This window comes from Chinchilla lanigera, unplaced genomic scaffold, assembly GCF_000276665.1.
Source record: "Chinchilla lanigera isolate Chin_1 unplaced genomic scaffold, ChiLan1.0 scaffold00091, whole genome shotgun sequence".
Classification (NCBI taxonomy): Eukaryota; Metazoa; Chordata; class Mammalia; order Rodentia; family Chinchillidae; genus Chinchilla; species Chinchilla lanigera.
In genome coordinates this window covers 5255013-5270309 of record NW_004955492.1, presented here as the reverse complement: position 1 = coordinate 5270309, position 15297 = coordinate 5255013, and the positions used below count along the sequence as shown (strand labels likewise).

The 15297-nt window shown below is 40.1% G+C and overlaps 1 protein-coding gene across 2 annotated transcripts in view; it reads right to left on the bottom strand.

Moving 5' to 3' along the window:
- Tarbp1 (TAR (HIV-1) RNA binding protein 1) overlaps window positions 1-15297 on the bottom strand; it is a gene marked incomplete in the record, with an annotated part of 60060 nt that overhangs the window by 42699 nt on the left and 2064 nt on the right. For both annotated transcript variants that reach the window (XM_005404955.2, XM_013504710.1), the window contains 8 exon segments: window positions 658-747; window positions 2768-2864; window positions 3496-3631; window positions 5875-5972; window positions 7911-7963; window positions 8984-9132; window positions 11434-11503; window positions 12614-12711. In XM_005404955.2, the coding sequence (XP_005405012.2) occupies window positions 658-747; window positions 2768-2864; window positions 3496-3631; window positions 5875-5972; window positions 7911-7963; window positions 8984-9132; window positions 11434-11503; window positions 12614-12711 (791 nt within the window).

Below are 15297 nucleotides of genomic sequence, written 5' to 3'. Positions count from 1 at the left end.
CAACAGGGCTTAAGGTGACACAGGTGCAGTCAGGAAGAATTAAGAATCACTGCAGTGGCACACACCTGTAATCCCAGCATTCTAAAAGGCTGAGGCAGGAAGATCTCAAGTTCAAGCCCAGCCTAGGCAAATCAGGAATGCAGTAAGACTATCTCAAAATAAAAAAGAGCTGAGAAAATAAAATAAAATAAAATAAAAATAAAAAATAAAAAAGAGCTGGGGTTGTAGGTCAGTGAAGGCCGTGAATTCACTCCTGAGTACCACCAAAAAAAAAAAATTTACCATAATGTCAGATGTCAGGTGGGCAGCTGGGCAGAAGAAAGTGCCATTCATTGAGAGAAAACAAAACAAAGAAGGGACCTGCGGACTTCAGGTCTTTGAGTCTAAGGTGCTCATTATTCCCAGCTCATCTGGGCCAGAGCAAGATCTGCCTCCAGCACTGTTCGGCTCAGAAGACCCATCTGTCTAGCCAAATGCCTCCCTACCAGCCGTAAGAATCCTGGCAGCACGAGGTTAAGGCCACTCAAATGAAATGCACAGTATTTCAAAATTTCTGGTACTGCAGCTGTTACGTTTTACATAAATGTAAGTAATGAGCTTAATGAGAACACGATTTTGAAAACTGTGAGTTTTCAAAGAATTCTCTTCCAACCTCACCTCTGTCCACAAGGCAGTTCCTCGCCCTAAACACTCCTCTTGTTTCAGAGATGTGAGAAAAGTAGAGACATCAGACAGCGACACTTTCTCCTAAGCAGGGAGTTTGAAAACACTACTCAGTTTAAAATTATCAACTGAATAAAATAACACCCCTGCAAACAAACAAGTACATTAGTTAGGGTAGACTATTAGCAGTTAAATCCAAAAAAATATTCACCCACTTCTAAAATGACGGTATCAAGTAATCATTCATTATATAAAGTGAAATATTATTTTACAATATATCTTCTTTTAAAATGAGGTGACCATCTTAGAGAAAAAGATAGTTATAATCTTCAAAATAGATAATATTCTGTAAGAATAGATTACTGCCAATCAAAAAGTCTTTTCAAAACAACAAAGATGACCTCCTGACTAAAGAAAACAACCAAGGTGTCATGGCCTGCAGGCTACATATCTTAAATTAAGTCTATACTCTGGGCAGGGTCAAGAGCCTGCTCCCAGCCAGCTTGTAATGAAGTTCCACTGGAATATGGCTTTGCCTATTTATTCATGAAACTGTTTGTCATGGTTTAAATACAAGCGACCCCCACAGATTTCATGTATGGAGGACTTTCCCCAATGAAGCAATAATCAGTGATGAGGCCCAGAGAGGTGAGTGGACCCTGAGGACTAACTTCATTAAAGGAAGTACATTATAATTTGACTTGTGTCTAGATGTCCCCGCAAAACCTCATGCAGGCATAGGGCTTTTTCAGAGGTGGCTGAATCTAGAGTGTGTGATTGATTGATAGTGTAATGCTGAGATTAAGGATGGTGATTGTTGGATCAGTCCACTGACTGGACTGGCACCACCCTGATCCCAGTAGACTGGATACAATATAAGGAACAGAAATAGGCTTGTCCCTGCGCTCTCTCTCCATTGTTCCTTTTGCTGTCTTCCACCACCATGAACTGTTGCTCCTCTGCCATGTGCCACCCTGTTTTGGAGCTGGACAATAATGGACTGAAAGCTCCACAAACTGTGAGCTAAACAAACCTTTCCTCCTTTAACTTTGGGTGTCGGGTATTTTGTTCCAGCAATGAGAGAAAAGCAACTAAGACAGCATTACTGGGAGGTGATGGAAACAAGAGGTGAGGCCCACGTGAAGAGAGTAGGTCATGGGTGAGTGACCTTGGAGACTATATGTCTGTTCCCAATTCCTTTCTCCTTGGGTTTCCTTTTCTTTGCTTCCTGGCCGCTCACTAGGTGAGCAATTTTGCTTCACTACACCATTCCATCATAATGTTGTCTCACCTCAGGCCCATAGCAATGGAGCCGACTCACCATGGACTAAAGCCTCTGAAGCTGTGAGCCAAAATAAATTTTTCCTTCTTTTTATTGTTTGTGTCAGGTATTTTGTCCTTGCAACAGAAAGCTAACTAACACATAAAGCTAAATAACCATATGTGACCTGGTTGCTTTGGCCTCTGAAGGAAAAATTCAGAAGCTACACCAGAGACTGTCTGACTAGAAAAGCTTACACCAGTGGTGGCAAACCTATGGCATACGTGGTACTGTGGGCTGTATTAGTGAAAGCTCTAATGACCTACACCATATTTAATATCCATACTTCACAGTCTGCTGACCCCTGCTCTAGGCAAGAGTGTTTGTTGGAGCTCTGGGTCTTGGCAAATAAGGGAAAACATGGTGCGCTCCAGGCATGGTGGTGGTGACCAAGGCATGAGGGTGGAGAGCAGGTAAAAATCACCCAGGACAGGCAAGCTGCAAGCTGTGACAATGCATGTGAAATGCTGCTACCAGGGGAAGTGCTAGAGGCTCAGTACCCAGGGTTCTGCAGCTTCTGCCTTACCCACAGTGCCATTCCTGACTCCAAGAGGAAGCAAAGGGTCCACATAAGCCATATCTTTTCTGCACACCTGGCACACAGTGGCCACACCTATCACTGAAAACACTGTAAATCCTAAGCCCAAGTTCCCCAACAATGCTGTCCTAAGGGCCAATCTGACCTGCAGGCCCATCTGATGGTAGACCACATGCCTGCTATTCAGTTTTGCAACCTACTGGCTAACACAACCTTATAAACAAGAATATCAAAGATAAACTCACCACATCCACCAAATGCATCGCTGTTTGAAGAAGGAAGCACTGCGCTGCCCCTCTCAACAGAATCTGATGTGTGATCATAGTACACTGGATGACGTCCCTGACATCACAACACAGGAACACATTTCCATAGGCCCAGGGCAATTCTAATAACTTGTATTACTGACTTATAACACTTATAGCTTTAAGCAGGAAGTCACTGGTAGCAGGGTTTCAAAGCCATTATTTTCTATCACGGCCTCTGACAGAGTTCAGTTTTAATATGAAATGATGTCTTTTTAAAATAAGACTACGCACAGAGATGCTTTTAGAGCAAGAATTTTACATTTTTAAAAATACTTTCTAATATTATCATTTGATATTTTACCTTCAGTTTTCAACTTATCAATATAATAAAAAAAGTGCTGGTCTTAAAGTTGTCAGAACCCATGAGCATTTATCAGAGTACTTACTTAACTTAGTAACTCAAAACAAAATAAATTTTATTAGGCTGCAGATATAGCTCAGTGGCATAGTGCCTGCCTGGCAAGCACCTGGATGTGAGTTCAATTCCCAGTACAAAAAAAAAGCTACAGGAATAAGAGTTTAATTTATCTTTTCTTAAATAAGATTATATTAACCAAAAGCATGCACCACTGATGAAAGCTGAGGAAAAAAAACGAACTATGCTGATAAAAAAAAAAAAAAATCACAGCAAATAACCATATGTGACCAGATAAAGAGTTTATTACCTGAGAGCAAGAAGCCCTTCTAGACCCAGGGCCTTACATCTTGGGACATTTGCCAATGCCTTAGACAGGAACAAAATGGGAACAGCACACCAATGTCTGTTACTCATCTTCTGAAGAAACTTCAATAGGAAATTACCTGGAAGAAAACGTTTTAAAATATTATCATTGTCAATAAGCACATATCAAGATACTCAACATCATTAGTTTCAGGGAAATACAAATCAAAACGCCCATGAGATACCACTTCATATCCACAATAAAAGCTACAATCAAAAGGACAATGACAAGTGCTTGGGAGACTTTGTAGAAACTGGAACAATCACATACCGCTGGTGGAAGTGTACAAAAGTACAGTCACTATGGAAAACTGCATGGTAGCTGCTCCCAGAATTACAGAGAACTACCATATGACCCAGCAATTTCACTTCTAGGTTTATATCCAAGAGAAGTGAAAATGTGTGTGCATATCAAAACTTTTCCATGAATATTCACAGCATTATCCATACCAATCAAAAGTGGAAACAATACAAATGCCTGCCAACTGATGAATGAATAAAATGTGGACTATTTGCACAACGGAATATTAATCAGCCACAAAAAGGAAATACTAACACATGCCACAATATGGACGAACTTTGAAATACTGTGCTAAGAAGCTAGATCTAAAAGGTCACATATTGTGCAATTCCATATATGTATATGAAATGTTTTGGACATACAAATCTATGGAAACAAAAGGTGGGTTGGGGATGTTAGGAGATAGGAAGGTAAGAATAAGGAGTGACTTTTCATGGGCAAGGGGCTCTTCTGCAGGGAGATGAAACCATTCTGAAATCAGACAGTGGTGATGGCTGTACAACTTTAATATATTAAACAACACTGAATCAAACAGCCCAAAAGGGTAGCTTTCATGGGATATGAATTATATCTCAATAATGTTGTTGTAAAAAAAAAGAAAGAATGTTATTTCAATTTCATTCCTATCTAGTAAGATAAGTATTCCGCTATATTGTGGAGATTCTGATAATCATGCAGCTGTAGTGTTTTGGTTTTGTTTTTGTTTTTTTAAGTTATAGGTTTTAGAACCCATACCTCAGAGCTGTTAAGGAAAAACAGGATGGGTTGATGCAAACCTTTCTCATGGGTCATTTCCTGCCTACCCTGGCCTCATTACCAAGGCTGGCATGACACTGTAGACACGAAAGGCTGGGCACCCCCTGTGTCTTCTGCTAACATGTGGTTTGTCAAGGACCTTGGGTCCTGCAGCTAGTGATACCTGACTGCTTTCTTAGCTCATGTAGAATGACTTTAAGAAATCCTTAGAAGCTCCTAGAAAATATTATATGTATTTTATACCTTCCAAAGAAATCAACAAAAACCCAAAAAACTTTACATTCATTAGAAACTGGTGAGTAACCCTAACTTCACTTTCTTCTAATCAAATTCAAATCCCTCTATGTGCCTAAGCTCTTACTCAGGACCTGAGGAGGATGGCCAGGGCGACGCTTCCCCTCACACTCAAGCTGACACACTCACCAAGTGTGTGCTATGCCTGGCCCTGAGTCACAGGCACCCAGCACACAGATCCCTCTCACTCCATGCTGTGGACAGGGCATTCCATCATGACCTACAGTTTATCCCCAGGTTGCACGAACCCAGAAACTTAAAACTAAAAGCCAGCTCTAACCATCTTCTCCATGAACTAATTTAACTTCCAAAAGGAAGGAAAACAAAATAATTTTCTGTAAGTTTAATGTCATGGTATACATGACTTTTGGATAGGTACATATTGTCATTCGTCATCTTACCAACTTATTTGTAGACTCAATATAAATGTAAGAAACAGTTCAGACACAGGGTGACTTTATCAATCACAAAAGCAGGAATGGGAAAAGGTCTCAGAAAGCAGCAAAAGCCCCTTTGCTGCTCAGCAGGCAAAAGCACACTGTCCCTGTGCTCTGCTTCTGAACTCACCTCATGGGATAGAATGACAAATTCCAATCTGGGCAGTGTATGTATTTGTCTTTCTAACCTAAGGCAACACCTGTAAAAGGACTGCCAGGTGGACGCTGAGTTTACCATTCTTTCCTGAAACCAGGCTCTTCCTTTGTTCAACCTAGTCTCCTAATTCTCGAAGAGCAGACAATTAGAGCTGGTGGCCAGGGGCAGGTCCTCCACCACCACGCCATGCTGCTCCTGCACCATGGCAAGGCACGGGCCAGCACAGAGCCCACTCACGAAGGACACTTGCACAACTCAGACAACATGGGCAGGTCCTGGGAAACACTGACTGTAACAGTCGCAACAGAGCTTACACCAATATGTGAAAAGTTTAAAAAAGTATTCAGTTAAAAGAGAAAAACTCTTACTGACACATACTTTTCATTTCCTCCGGAAGAAGAGAAACGTAAGTGACTAAAAACTTCTCTAATTTTAATCCCAATGGAGAACCACTTCCTATAGGCTGGCCTGAGGACCTACAGATAAGAAAGAGAAAAACGAATATTTAAGATCTATTTACAAAAGAATACACTAAAACCAGTCTAAACAGACTATTGCCCCCAAAGTCCTTCGGCCATCTTCCTTTTCTAAATCCGTGTTTTATTTTCCAGTACAATTCTGAGAATCTTTCTCGTTACAGAAACACCAACACTTTCCTGGAAAATGAACATGACTCACAACCTCCTTTCCCTTTCATGACGTTTTCCCTCAGTCTTAGACACAAAGGCATCTTGCTAAATGTAGTGGTACCTTGGTTCATAAACTTAATTCTTTCCATGATTCCACAAACTGAACTTGACCAGACCCAAATCAGATTTCCCCAGAAGGCCAACACTGAACCTAACCACTGAATTTGATTCAGTTCTCACCCAATTTGGTTTGCAACCAGAATTGTGAAAAGAATTAAGTTCGTAAAAAAAAATAATAATAATAAATTTTTTTAAAAAAAGAATTAAGTTCGTGAGCTAAGGTACCACTGTAGTATCATTTTTAAAAGCTGCATAAAATAGTAATTTTGAATTATATTTTATTGTTTCCAACTTATAATTCAATAACTTTACAACTTAGGCACAAAGTAAAAGAAATAACATTCACAGCCAAGACATATATCGTAGTGAATTACTTTTGCAAGAGCATTTAATTATTAACATTTACTAAAGTCATGTTTTTCTCCTCTGTGCTTTTGCCAGGAACATTATCTGCTAAACATGAGTGTGCCGGGAAACTGTAGCAGCCCATAACAAACACATGTATCAGCTCTTCAAATTGGCACATACATTAAACATTTTAAAATAAACTGGTGGTGGTGGTTGGGAAAGGGTCCTGTTTAGAAGCATTCCAAAGACAAGACTTAAGGCTATAAAGTTAATTAATCAGTAGTAGAGACTGGGCATGGTGGCACATGCCTATAAACCCAGCACGCAGGAGGCTGAGGCAGGAGGACCACTGTGAGTCTGAGGCCAGCCTGGGCTACATAGTGAGTTCAAGGAAGGCCTGAACCTAGATAGTGAGACCCTGTCTCCAAAAAGAACAAAAAAACCAATAGTACAGAGAGGATATAATTTCAAAAGTGAGGGAAATTTTAAAATTTAAGAACATAGATAATTCCCAAAAAGATGAGACTAAGGCACAATACTGACAAACTCCTCTCATTGCTACCTTTAGATAAAAGCAGCAAATAAGGAGACATATTAGAATCCTGGCAACCACTGTCAGATATGGAAAAGTTATAATGAGCCCAGCACAACTGGACTGAAACTGGATAGACTTGTGTAAATCCATGGCTAGATGAATATGGATATATGAATGGATAGATAAATGTGTGCACAGATGACGCGGATAGAGATGGGTAAGTTTGGCTGGCAGACAGACCTAAGAAAGGGATGTTTTACCACTACATACACACAAATGAAAGCAGCAATAATTAGGCAAACACAATAAAACATGAACATTTGGGGAATATGGATAAAAGATAACTGGGAATTCCTAGGACTTTTCTATAATTGTTTTTAAAGTCAAAAGAAAAAGGGAAAAAAGTTCAAACTGTTGGTTAACCATAGTCACTACAATTTCCCCAGTAACAACAAAGTGGGCTACATATGATACAGTTTCCAAAGCCCAGGAATGGAGGAGTGTGAGGCAGGAAAAGAAATAAGAAGGAAGGAACAACATATGATACAAACCACAGAAGACAAAAAGAATAACAAATCAGGCCCTACAGATTTTTCTAAAAAATTAACTTTATGTTAGACAAACCAGACTATGAACCAAATATGCTGAACTATCTGATCCCACTTGGTGACACCAAATGTATATATCAAATACACAGTACTGCATTACTGATAAACAACACAGTATCTAAAATGCACCAATAAAATTAACTAAAAAAACAAACAAACAGGATGTCTGTTTACCTGCTATACAATGAGCTCTCTGAAAGAGTATCCATTAATGGTCCAATGATAAACTAAAAAAGAAAAAAGACATAAATTAATAGGAAGTTGTAACTGTACCTCTACACAAGGAGGCCAAAGGCAGCAGCAACAAAGCTGACCCTTTCTGCTGCAGGTTAATGAAGCAAGGGTCCTATGTGTACCTTAACTTCATCAGAATAATACAGAATTTTCCTACCGGTTAAAAATCTACAGCATACTAAGAAAGGAGTTCAGGTTGTGGGTCAAGAAAGAAGGAAAGAACCCAAAGAAGCACATGCTGAGAAATAATGGCAGTACCAGGAAACACAGAATACTCAAGACTTAAGTCCCTGTGCCTGAAGATAAAGGGGGGAATTTATATCCCAAAAACATGACTAGATACTGGTCAAAAAACATGAAGCACTGAAAGGAGAGGGTAATGTAGAAAAATGAGGCACGTCAATACAACCACATATGTTCAGTTAGGAAATGGACTTCAGATTACCTCTAACTGGAAGGTAGACTGCCCAACCTAAGAAAGTGGTCATGGGAAAAAAAGCACTGCCACACACGCTGTAGTTCTCCTGGTCTCTTGGCTCTGTGAGGCTTCTGACAAGTGGCAGCACAATTCTAAATGGAGCTCAGACCGTGAGCTGTCCTACAGTAGGAGATGACAGTACTGCACTGGCTCAGCTGTATCCCATGACTCAGAGCTGCAGGCCAGCGTCACCTGAAAGTTTCGACGCCACTTTTCGCACTCTAGACCAGTGATGGCAAACGTTTTAGAGCTTTCAATGATACAAAGAGCCTGCTATGGCCCATGTGCCATAGGTTCGCCACCACTGAGGTCTGGAAAACTGATGGTAGAGAACTACTTCTCTATCATGGATGCCAGAAGCTCTACCATTCATCTTGCGAAAATGACACAATTGTTTTCCAAAAGCAATAGATTTGTTTGAAGAGGTAACAGCGTTCCAGCGTGCTTACTTAGAAAATTACGTAAGATACAACAAACATCTACTTCTTTTGACAAAGGGACCAAGGAAAGAGAGCAAGAAAGGGGCTGTCATCACCTCAGAAAATTCCGGTGAAAATGGAACAGCTGTTGTTTCATACAGCTCCAAAAAATGGATGACACCTTCTTTGGTCAGAATTTTATTCTCACTTTCAAACATTCTTTTATAAATACACAAATGCCAGGACGGGTGGAAAAGCCAACAGCCTGTGGAAATAAAGATGTAATGTTGACATCTGATTTATGAATCTCCAGAGACTACACAGTCACACATATGTACGCACGCCAACACAAAAACTCCGCTAGAACATTACAAAAGACAGTTGGTTTTTAATCACATCCCAGGATAACCAATAACCAAATAAACCAAAACAATCTTGGTATTAAGTACTCTACGTTTAGATAGTTTCACTTACACGGTCTGCAAAAGAATAAAGCGCTGCTACAGTCCACACGAATTAGATGCTACCCCATGCACGCAGATGGAAACTAGCTCTGGGGTAGTTTCAATCCTTTCTCTCATCCCACTTCAGTCCATTCTGCATACAGAAATCTAAAACTATCACCCCTCTGCATTAACACCCTAAATGACTTCCCACCACTCTCAGAATAAAGTCTATAAAGGTGGTGTAGACTGACCCTGGCTCCCACTCCTGCCCTGTCCCCTCCTCTACACTCACTTCTTGCAGCTCTTCAGGTCTTCTGCCTGCCTGGCCAACCTATTTCCATCTAGGGCTTGTGCTGCCTCCTTGTTCTGAGCCCAAATGTCGCCCAAGACTGCTCCTTCCTCACTACACTAGTACTGTCTGCTCCATCCTAGCCCTTTCCTTATTTGTTCCCTTCATACAGCTATACAACTTATAAACAAAACTATGTCGCCCATGGAAAATAGACAAATGCCAAGTGTAAAAAGTATTGCATCTGTCTTACTACTTTTCCCCAGTGCTTAGCATATATTCTATTCTGTCAATATCTATTAAGTGAATATATAATTGAATGAGCAAATAAAACAGGGGATGTATACCCCTGAGAGTTATTTTTCTGACTCTTGAAATATTCTTTAATTCTATTAGAAAAAAATCACCATTTTTAACTCATGAGTCTATAAATAAATTGGTCTATTATTTGTAATTTACACCAATATGCCCATTCAGTTCTTTGACAATGGTGATTTTTCAAAAATTGTCTCTATTTGATTTGCCAATTGCTGTGAGCAAAATGTGGTAATAAGAGCATCATTTTAATAGTAAGTGCATTAAGTGAAGTAATAATAGTTTCAATTAAACGGTAGCCCCAGGTGGGACCATACATGCTTATGGTGTGTGAAAAATCCCAGTGCATCAGAAAACAGCTTTCCGCCATCAGCTGAATAAAGCTCAATCCCTAAGGGTCAAGCTATTAAAGTTGTAATTATCCTGAGCGGCATTAAAGCCCATTTACCTAGGTTAATCCTCATGTGTCGACATAGTGATTTATCATTCCTGTGAGTACAAAACATGGCTGGACTGCATTTCACTGTTTCACTGATCTAAACTTAATTTCACAACATAATTTTAGGAATCTTCAGCTTCACTGCATTTCCCTTAGGAAGCTCTCAAAATACAATAGTGATCAAGACCTTTAGAAACATCTTTTACACTGGAGGCTGGAGCAGAAGGATTGCAAGTTTGAGCCCAGCCTGAACAACTTTGCAATTTAACAATACCATGTCTCAAAAAATGGAAAAACGACTAAATATAGCACAATATGAAGACACTGGGCTCAATCCCTGGTTTAATCAATCAATAATATGTTTAAAATTATACCCTGGAATTTTCTCTTCCTAAGAAATCCAAGATATGTAACAGTATCAGAACCCCGACCCTCAAAAAGATACATGTATATTTATATGTAACAACAAAAAAAAGAGTACCAATGGAAAGCAGTTAAAGTATATATTCCTACCATAGGACTATTTTTTAAAATATAGCATACACCATTATGAAAAGTATTACAGAAGGGCCCTGATCTTTCAAGGATACAGACTGACGTATTTACAGATGAAATGACATGATGTCTGTGGCTGGGGATGAGTGGGAAAGGCTGCACACGACGAGAACAGACCAGGCTGGCCACAATGGACCGCTGTAACTGGGTGACGGGTTTATCACACTTGTACATATGGTTAGCCTTCCGTAACATTTTTTAAGTTACTCATATCTTTAAACTACAGAAAACTTGGCAGCCATTTCAAGTTATACCTTTGAACAATGTATAAGGATATGGATGAAGGCTATCAGATGGGTACCCTGCTAAGAGCAAGGCAACTGGGGAAAGTGGCCCAGAAGAGACATCTCTAAGATGCTAGCAGGGAGTATCAATGGGTGGCTGCACTATGGGGGATTCATATTTTCATCCTTATAGTTTAGTTGTGTTTCCAAAGACTCAACAATAAACAAGAATGTTATAAAACCAAAGGGGAAACTATAAATGTTATTTTTGAAAAAGCAAACATAAAATAATCATTACCATTTTCCTCTGACACTGCATATTCAAACAGATTGTTTAGCTTTGGTAAGACTGGCTTTATAACATGTATCTAAAAATAAGAGCAAAAAATCATATGAAATGAAAATGCACCTTTAAGAATGTAAGGGAATGTTCACCTGTTTATATAATGGCAGCCCTTTTGCTTTTACACCCCCGTGAAAAATAAGCATAAGGAGGCTGATTCTTCCAGGTTTTGAATCATGGCATGATTCAGGCATGTAAGACTGAGGACAGCAAAGCTCAGAAACACAACTGTGAACACAATGATGGCAACGGGCACATTTACATGGTGAGGTAATGCAATCCAGGATTATTTCATGTAATAACTGACGTGGGAGAAAGGCAGGGCTGACAAAACTGATATATTTAAAAGGGAAAAAACACAGAAGCATTTTCTCCGGTCACTTAATTGCTCAACATCACACACTGACAAGCAGAGAACATGAGAGCTCACCGTTCTTCATGCCACTTAGGCCAGGATGGAGGCACCTTTGCTAGAGTTTAATTTGGAGAGCCTCCAAAACAGATGTAACTCTGTGTCTCTAAAGTAAATAATGGAGGTCTATGGATCTACTCACCAGAGAAGCTCTAGAAGTTTATTTCAATTTAGAAATGCTTTTAATTCTTCATTCTGCATCACTGTGTATGTGGCACATGAGTAATTTCCCTACTCCAACCTACCCTGTTTGCTCGACGTGAAGGCATACCTCATACAGGCCCCACAGGTGGCTGACCCCTCAGTGGCCTACAACCTACACATGGGGATCTACCTCAGAGTAATGCAAAGGCACCATATAGCAATCTGCACATAACTCAAATGCTCAAGCCCTCTACCAAATCAGAAAGTATGGGCATGAGCCTACAACTTAGACTTTATAATGAAATATCTGCTTGATTCTGAAAAGCACTAAAGTCTGAGAATGCCAAGGGACGATCAAAAAACTCAATTTTTTGAATTATCATTTGAGTTGACCGAAAGGATTAATTTCCTGAAGTAATTTACATTCTATTTTAAATAGTATTTGTGCCAAAAACAAAGGATATTTGGGTCCTATCATGCTGTGTTGAAGCTGGCCCTTTTGCATTGCTTTTAATGAATGTTTGAAAAAGAAAAAAATTCTATCTAGGGCAGGATTTGCTGAAACTTGATAAAACTTACCTGATTCCCTTCAAGCGTTTCCATAATTAAAATATAATTTTCCCAAAATTTTAGAAGCTCATCTTTTTTCTTCTCAGACCACCAAAAGAGACTTGGGCCTATTATGATGTAAAAAAAGAAAATTAGTTCATCTTTTTGCAAATTTCATAATTTTCTTCATAATTTTTGATAAGATGATACCACTATTACCAAAAGTTGCATTCTTTAGTAATGTAGGGTGTCCTGTGTCACAGCCGAGATTGGGATCTCATAAGGAGAGGTTTTTTCTTTTTAAATTAAGATTACCCTTGTGAACTTCTGGGTAAAAATGACAGATTTCATATACAAGCTGTACTTTCCATAAAACTCTAATTGTAGAGGATTTTTGAAAAGCAAAATCTCGGATGAGTGGGAAAAATGCAGAAGGAGACAACAGCCACAAAATTTAAAATTTAAAAATCAAATTAAACATAAGGTGACTCAAGAAAGATTTTACCTTAACATAAGGAAAGCTAAGAAATAATTCAATGTGCATTTCAAAATTTCCCAAGCCTATGAACTTAGCAGCAAAAGTCACTTCTATAGGTGGCGAAACTAGAGGGCCTGCTCAGGGACCATTTAAGAACAGGATGCTATTTAAAAGGTGACATTCTAAGAATAAACATGACTTGCTGAGAACTAGTATTTGATGGCAAAAACAAGAAACTCATAGGGCTGTGAATAAAGGAAATCACCCAGGGAGTACAGAAAAATCTTTAAGAAAGAAATGATGCTATTATGTAGACCAGTCCAGGAGATTTGATACCCAAAAAAGTGAACAGAAATTGTAAGGGAAATGAGGAAAACATCAGCAAAATAACTCAAGAAAATTTCCCAGAACCAAAGAACATAACCCTCAGCCTAAATAGGCCCAAAAGGTAAGTGCCCAGCACAAGGATGAAAACAGACCTGTAAAACTCTGTGAAATTTCAGAAGCTGGGGTCACAGATTTGAGTCTCCAAGGAGAAGACACAGACTGTTCATAACAAAAGGGAATAGAATCAATTTACACTTTTCAACAGCAAAGACAAGAGAAGAAACAAATGGCACATAAAGAAACAGGATCCAGAATCGACTGGCACTTCTTAATAGCAGCAATGGAAATTTTTATCTTCCAAGTTGATAGGTCAAGGCTTTAAAACTTTTGATGGAAACATTTTCCAAGCTAGAAATCTGCTCCCAATCAAACCATCAAATGCAAAATAAACACGTTGAGATATGTACAGTCATGGCTTCAACTGCGAACACAGAAGACCCTAAGAGACCATTACTGCCTCAAAAAGAGAAGGCTAATCTACTAAAGCTTGAACTCTCAGGGAGCCTGGCTAAGTGGCCTTCCAAAGGCCAAAAACACTCCAAGAACAGAAAGGACTTGCAAACTGTTCCTCCTCCAGCTGCACACAAAGGAAGAGGAAGTAAACAAATGAAGTTTTAGAAAAATGGCATTTTAATGAGTTTTTAAAGGCAAACAGTAAGCCAGCTGGACAGCTTAGCAGCCCTGAGAATGCCAGAGTCCACGCCTGGCCTGCCCTCATGCTCTGGAGAAGGATCCTAGGCAAGGAAGGAGACTGCAAGGTACAGGTCTGCCTTAGTGTGAGGTGCAGCAGGACCAACTGTCACACAGAATCACGGCCAGTCAGCACCTGCCAAAGCCCCCAGCTTGGGCCCTCCTTGGCCGCTAACAAGAGGTAAAAGCACCAGTCACCAAGGAGGGGCAGGAAGCCTCCTATACCTGCTCCCTTGGCTGCCTTTGGGAGGGATAAGAAACCTGCTTCCCTGGTCCTGCACTGAGACTATTAATCAAAAGCATCTGCTACCCTGGCGGGGAAGAGAACCTGCTCCTGCCAGTATCCTGCACCCAGGCAAAGCTAATCTGGACTGCAGGAGAGGCCAGGACACTGGCACCCAAGACCTCTCAAACCATGCAGAAAACAGCCAGCACTGAAGGGAAGGGTCACCCCAAGCCCTCCACCAGGTAGGAGGCAGAGGCTATGTGCCACTGAAAGGAAGCAGAGATAGTAGAAACTACACCTTAAGAATCAAGCACACAGGGCCTAAAATGAAACTGGAATAGAAGAAATGAAAAACCCCTGTCCCTAGCCCAAGCCGGCACCAACCATCAGCAGTCACACCTTAGAAGACACCCTAGCCGTGGCTCAGGCATCAGGGGTGAGGAAAGCCTCAGGTCCTACAAGCTTTCAGCTAATCACACAAGTGCAGGAAGAATCACAAGACCAGCATGCACCAAAGGCAGGAAAAACAACAGCAAACTCCAAATCTAGCTGAACAACGAGCCAGATCCACTCACTACTGCAGAGGACTCAACAGGAGTGCAGAAATATTTACTGAAGTCTCAGATGGTATCCTGAGACACAAAACAGTGATTCCATGGCCAAAAGACAAAATAGAAAGCAAAGCCAAACCTACCTATCAGTCATGTAAATAACCACAATCATGTTAAAGAACCTAATGGAAAAGGTAAACAACATACATAAACCCCCAAGTGGATGGGAATTTTCAGATATCAATTATTTCTTAAAAAGTTCAATGAAAATACTGCAAATAAAAACATGTCACACACAAAAGATCTTTTGATGGAATTATCAAACATATAACCTTTAGGGGCTGGGGATTTAGCTCAGTGGCAAAGCGCCTGCCTGGCAAGC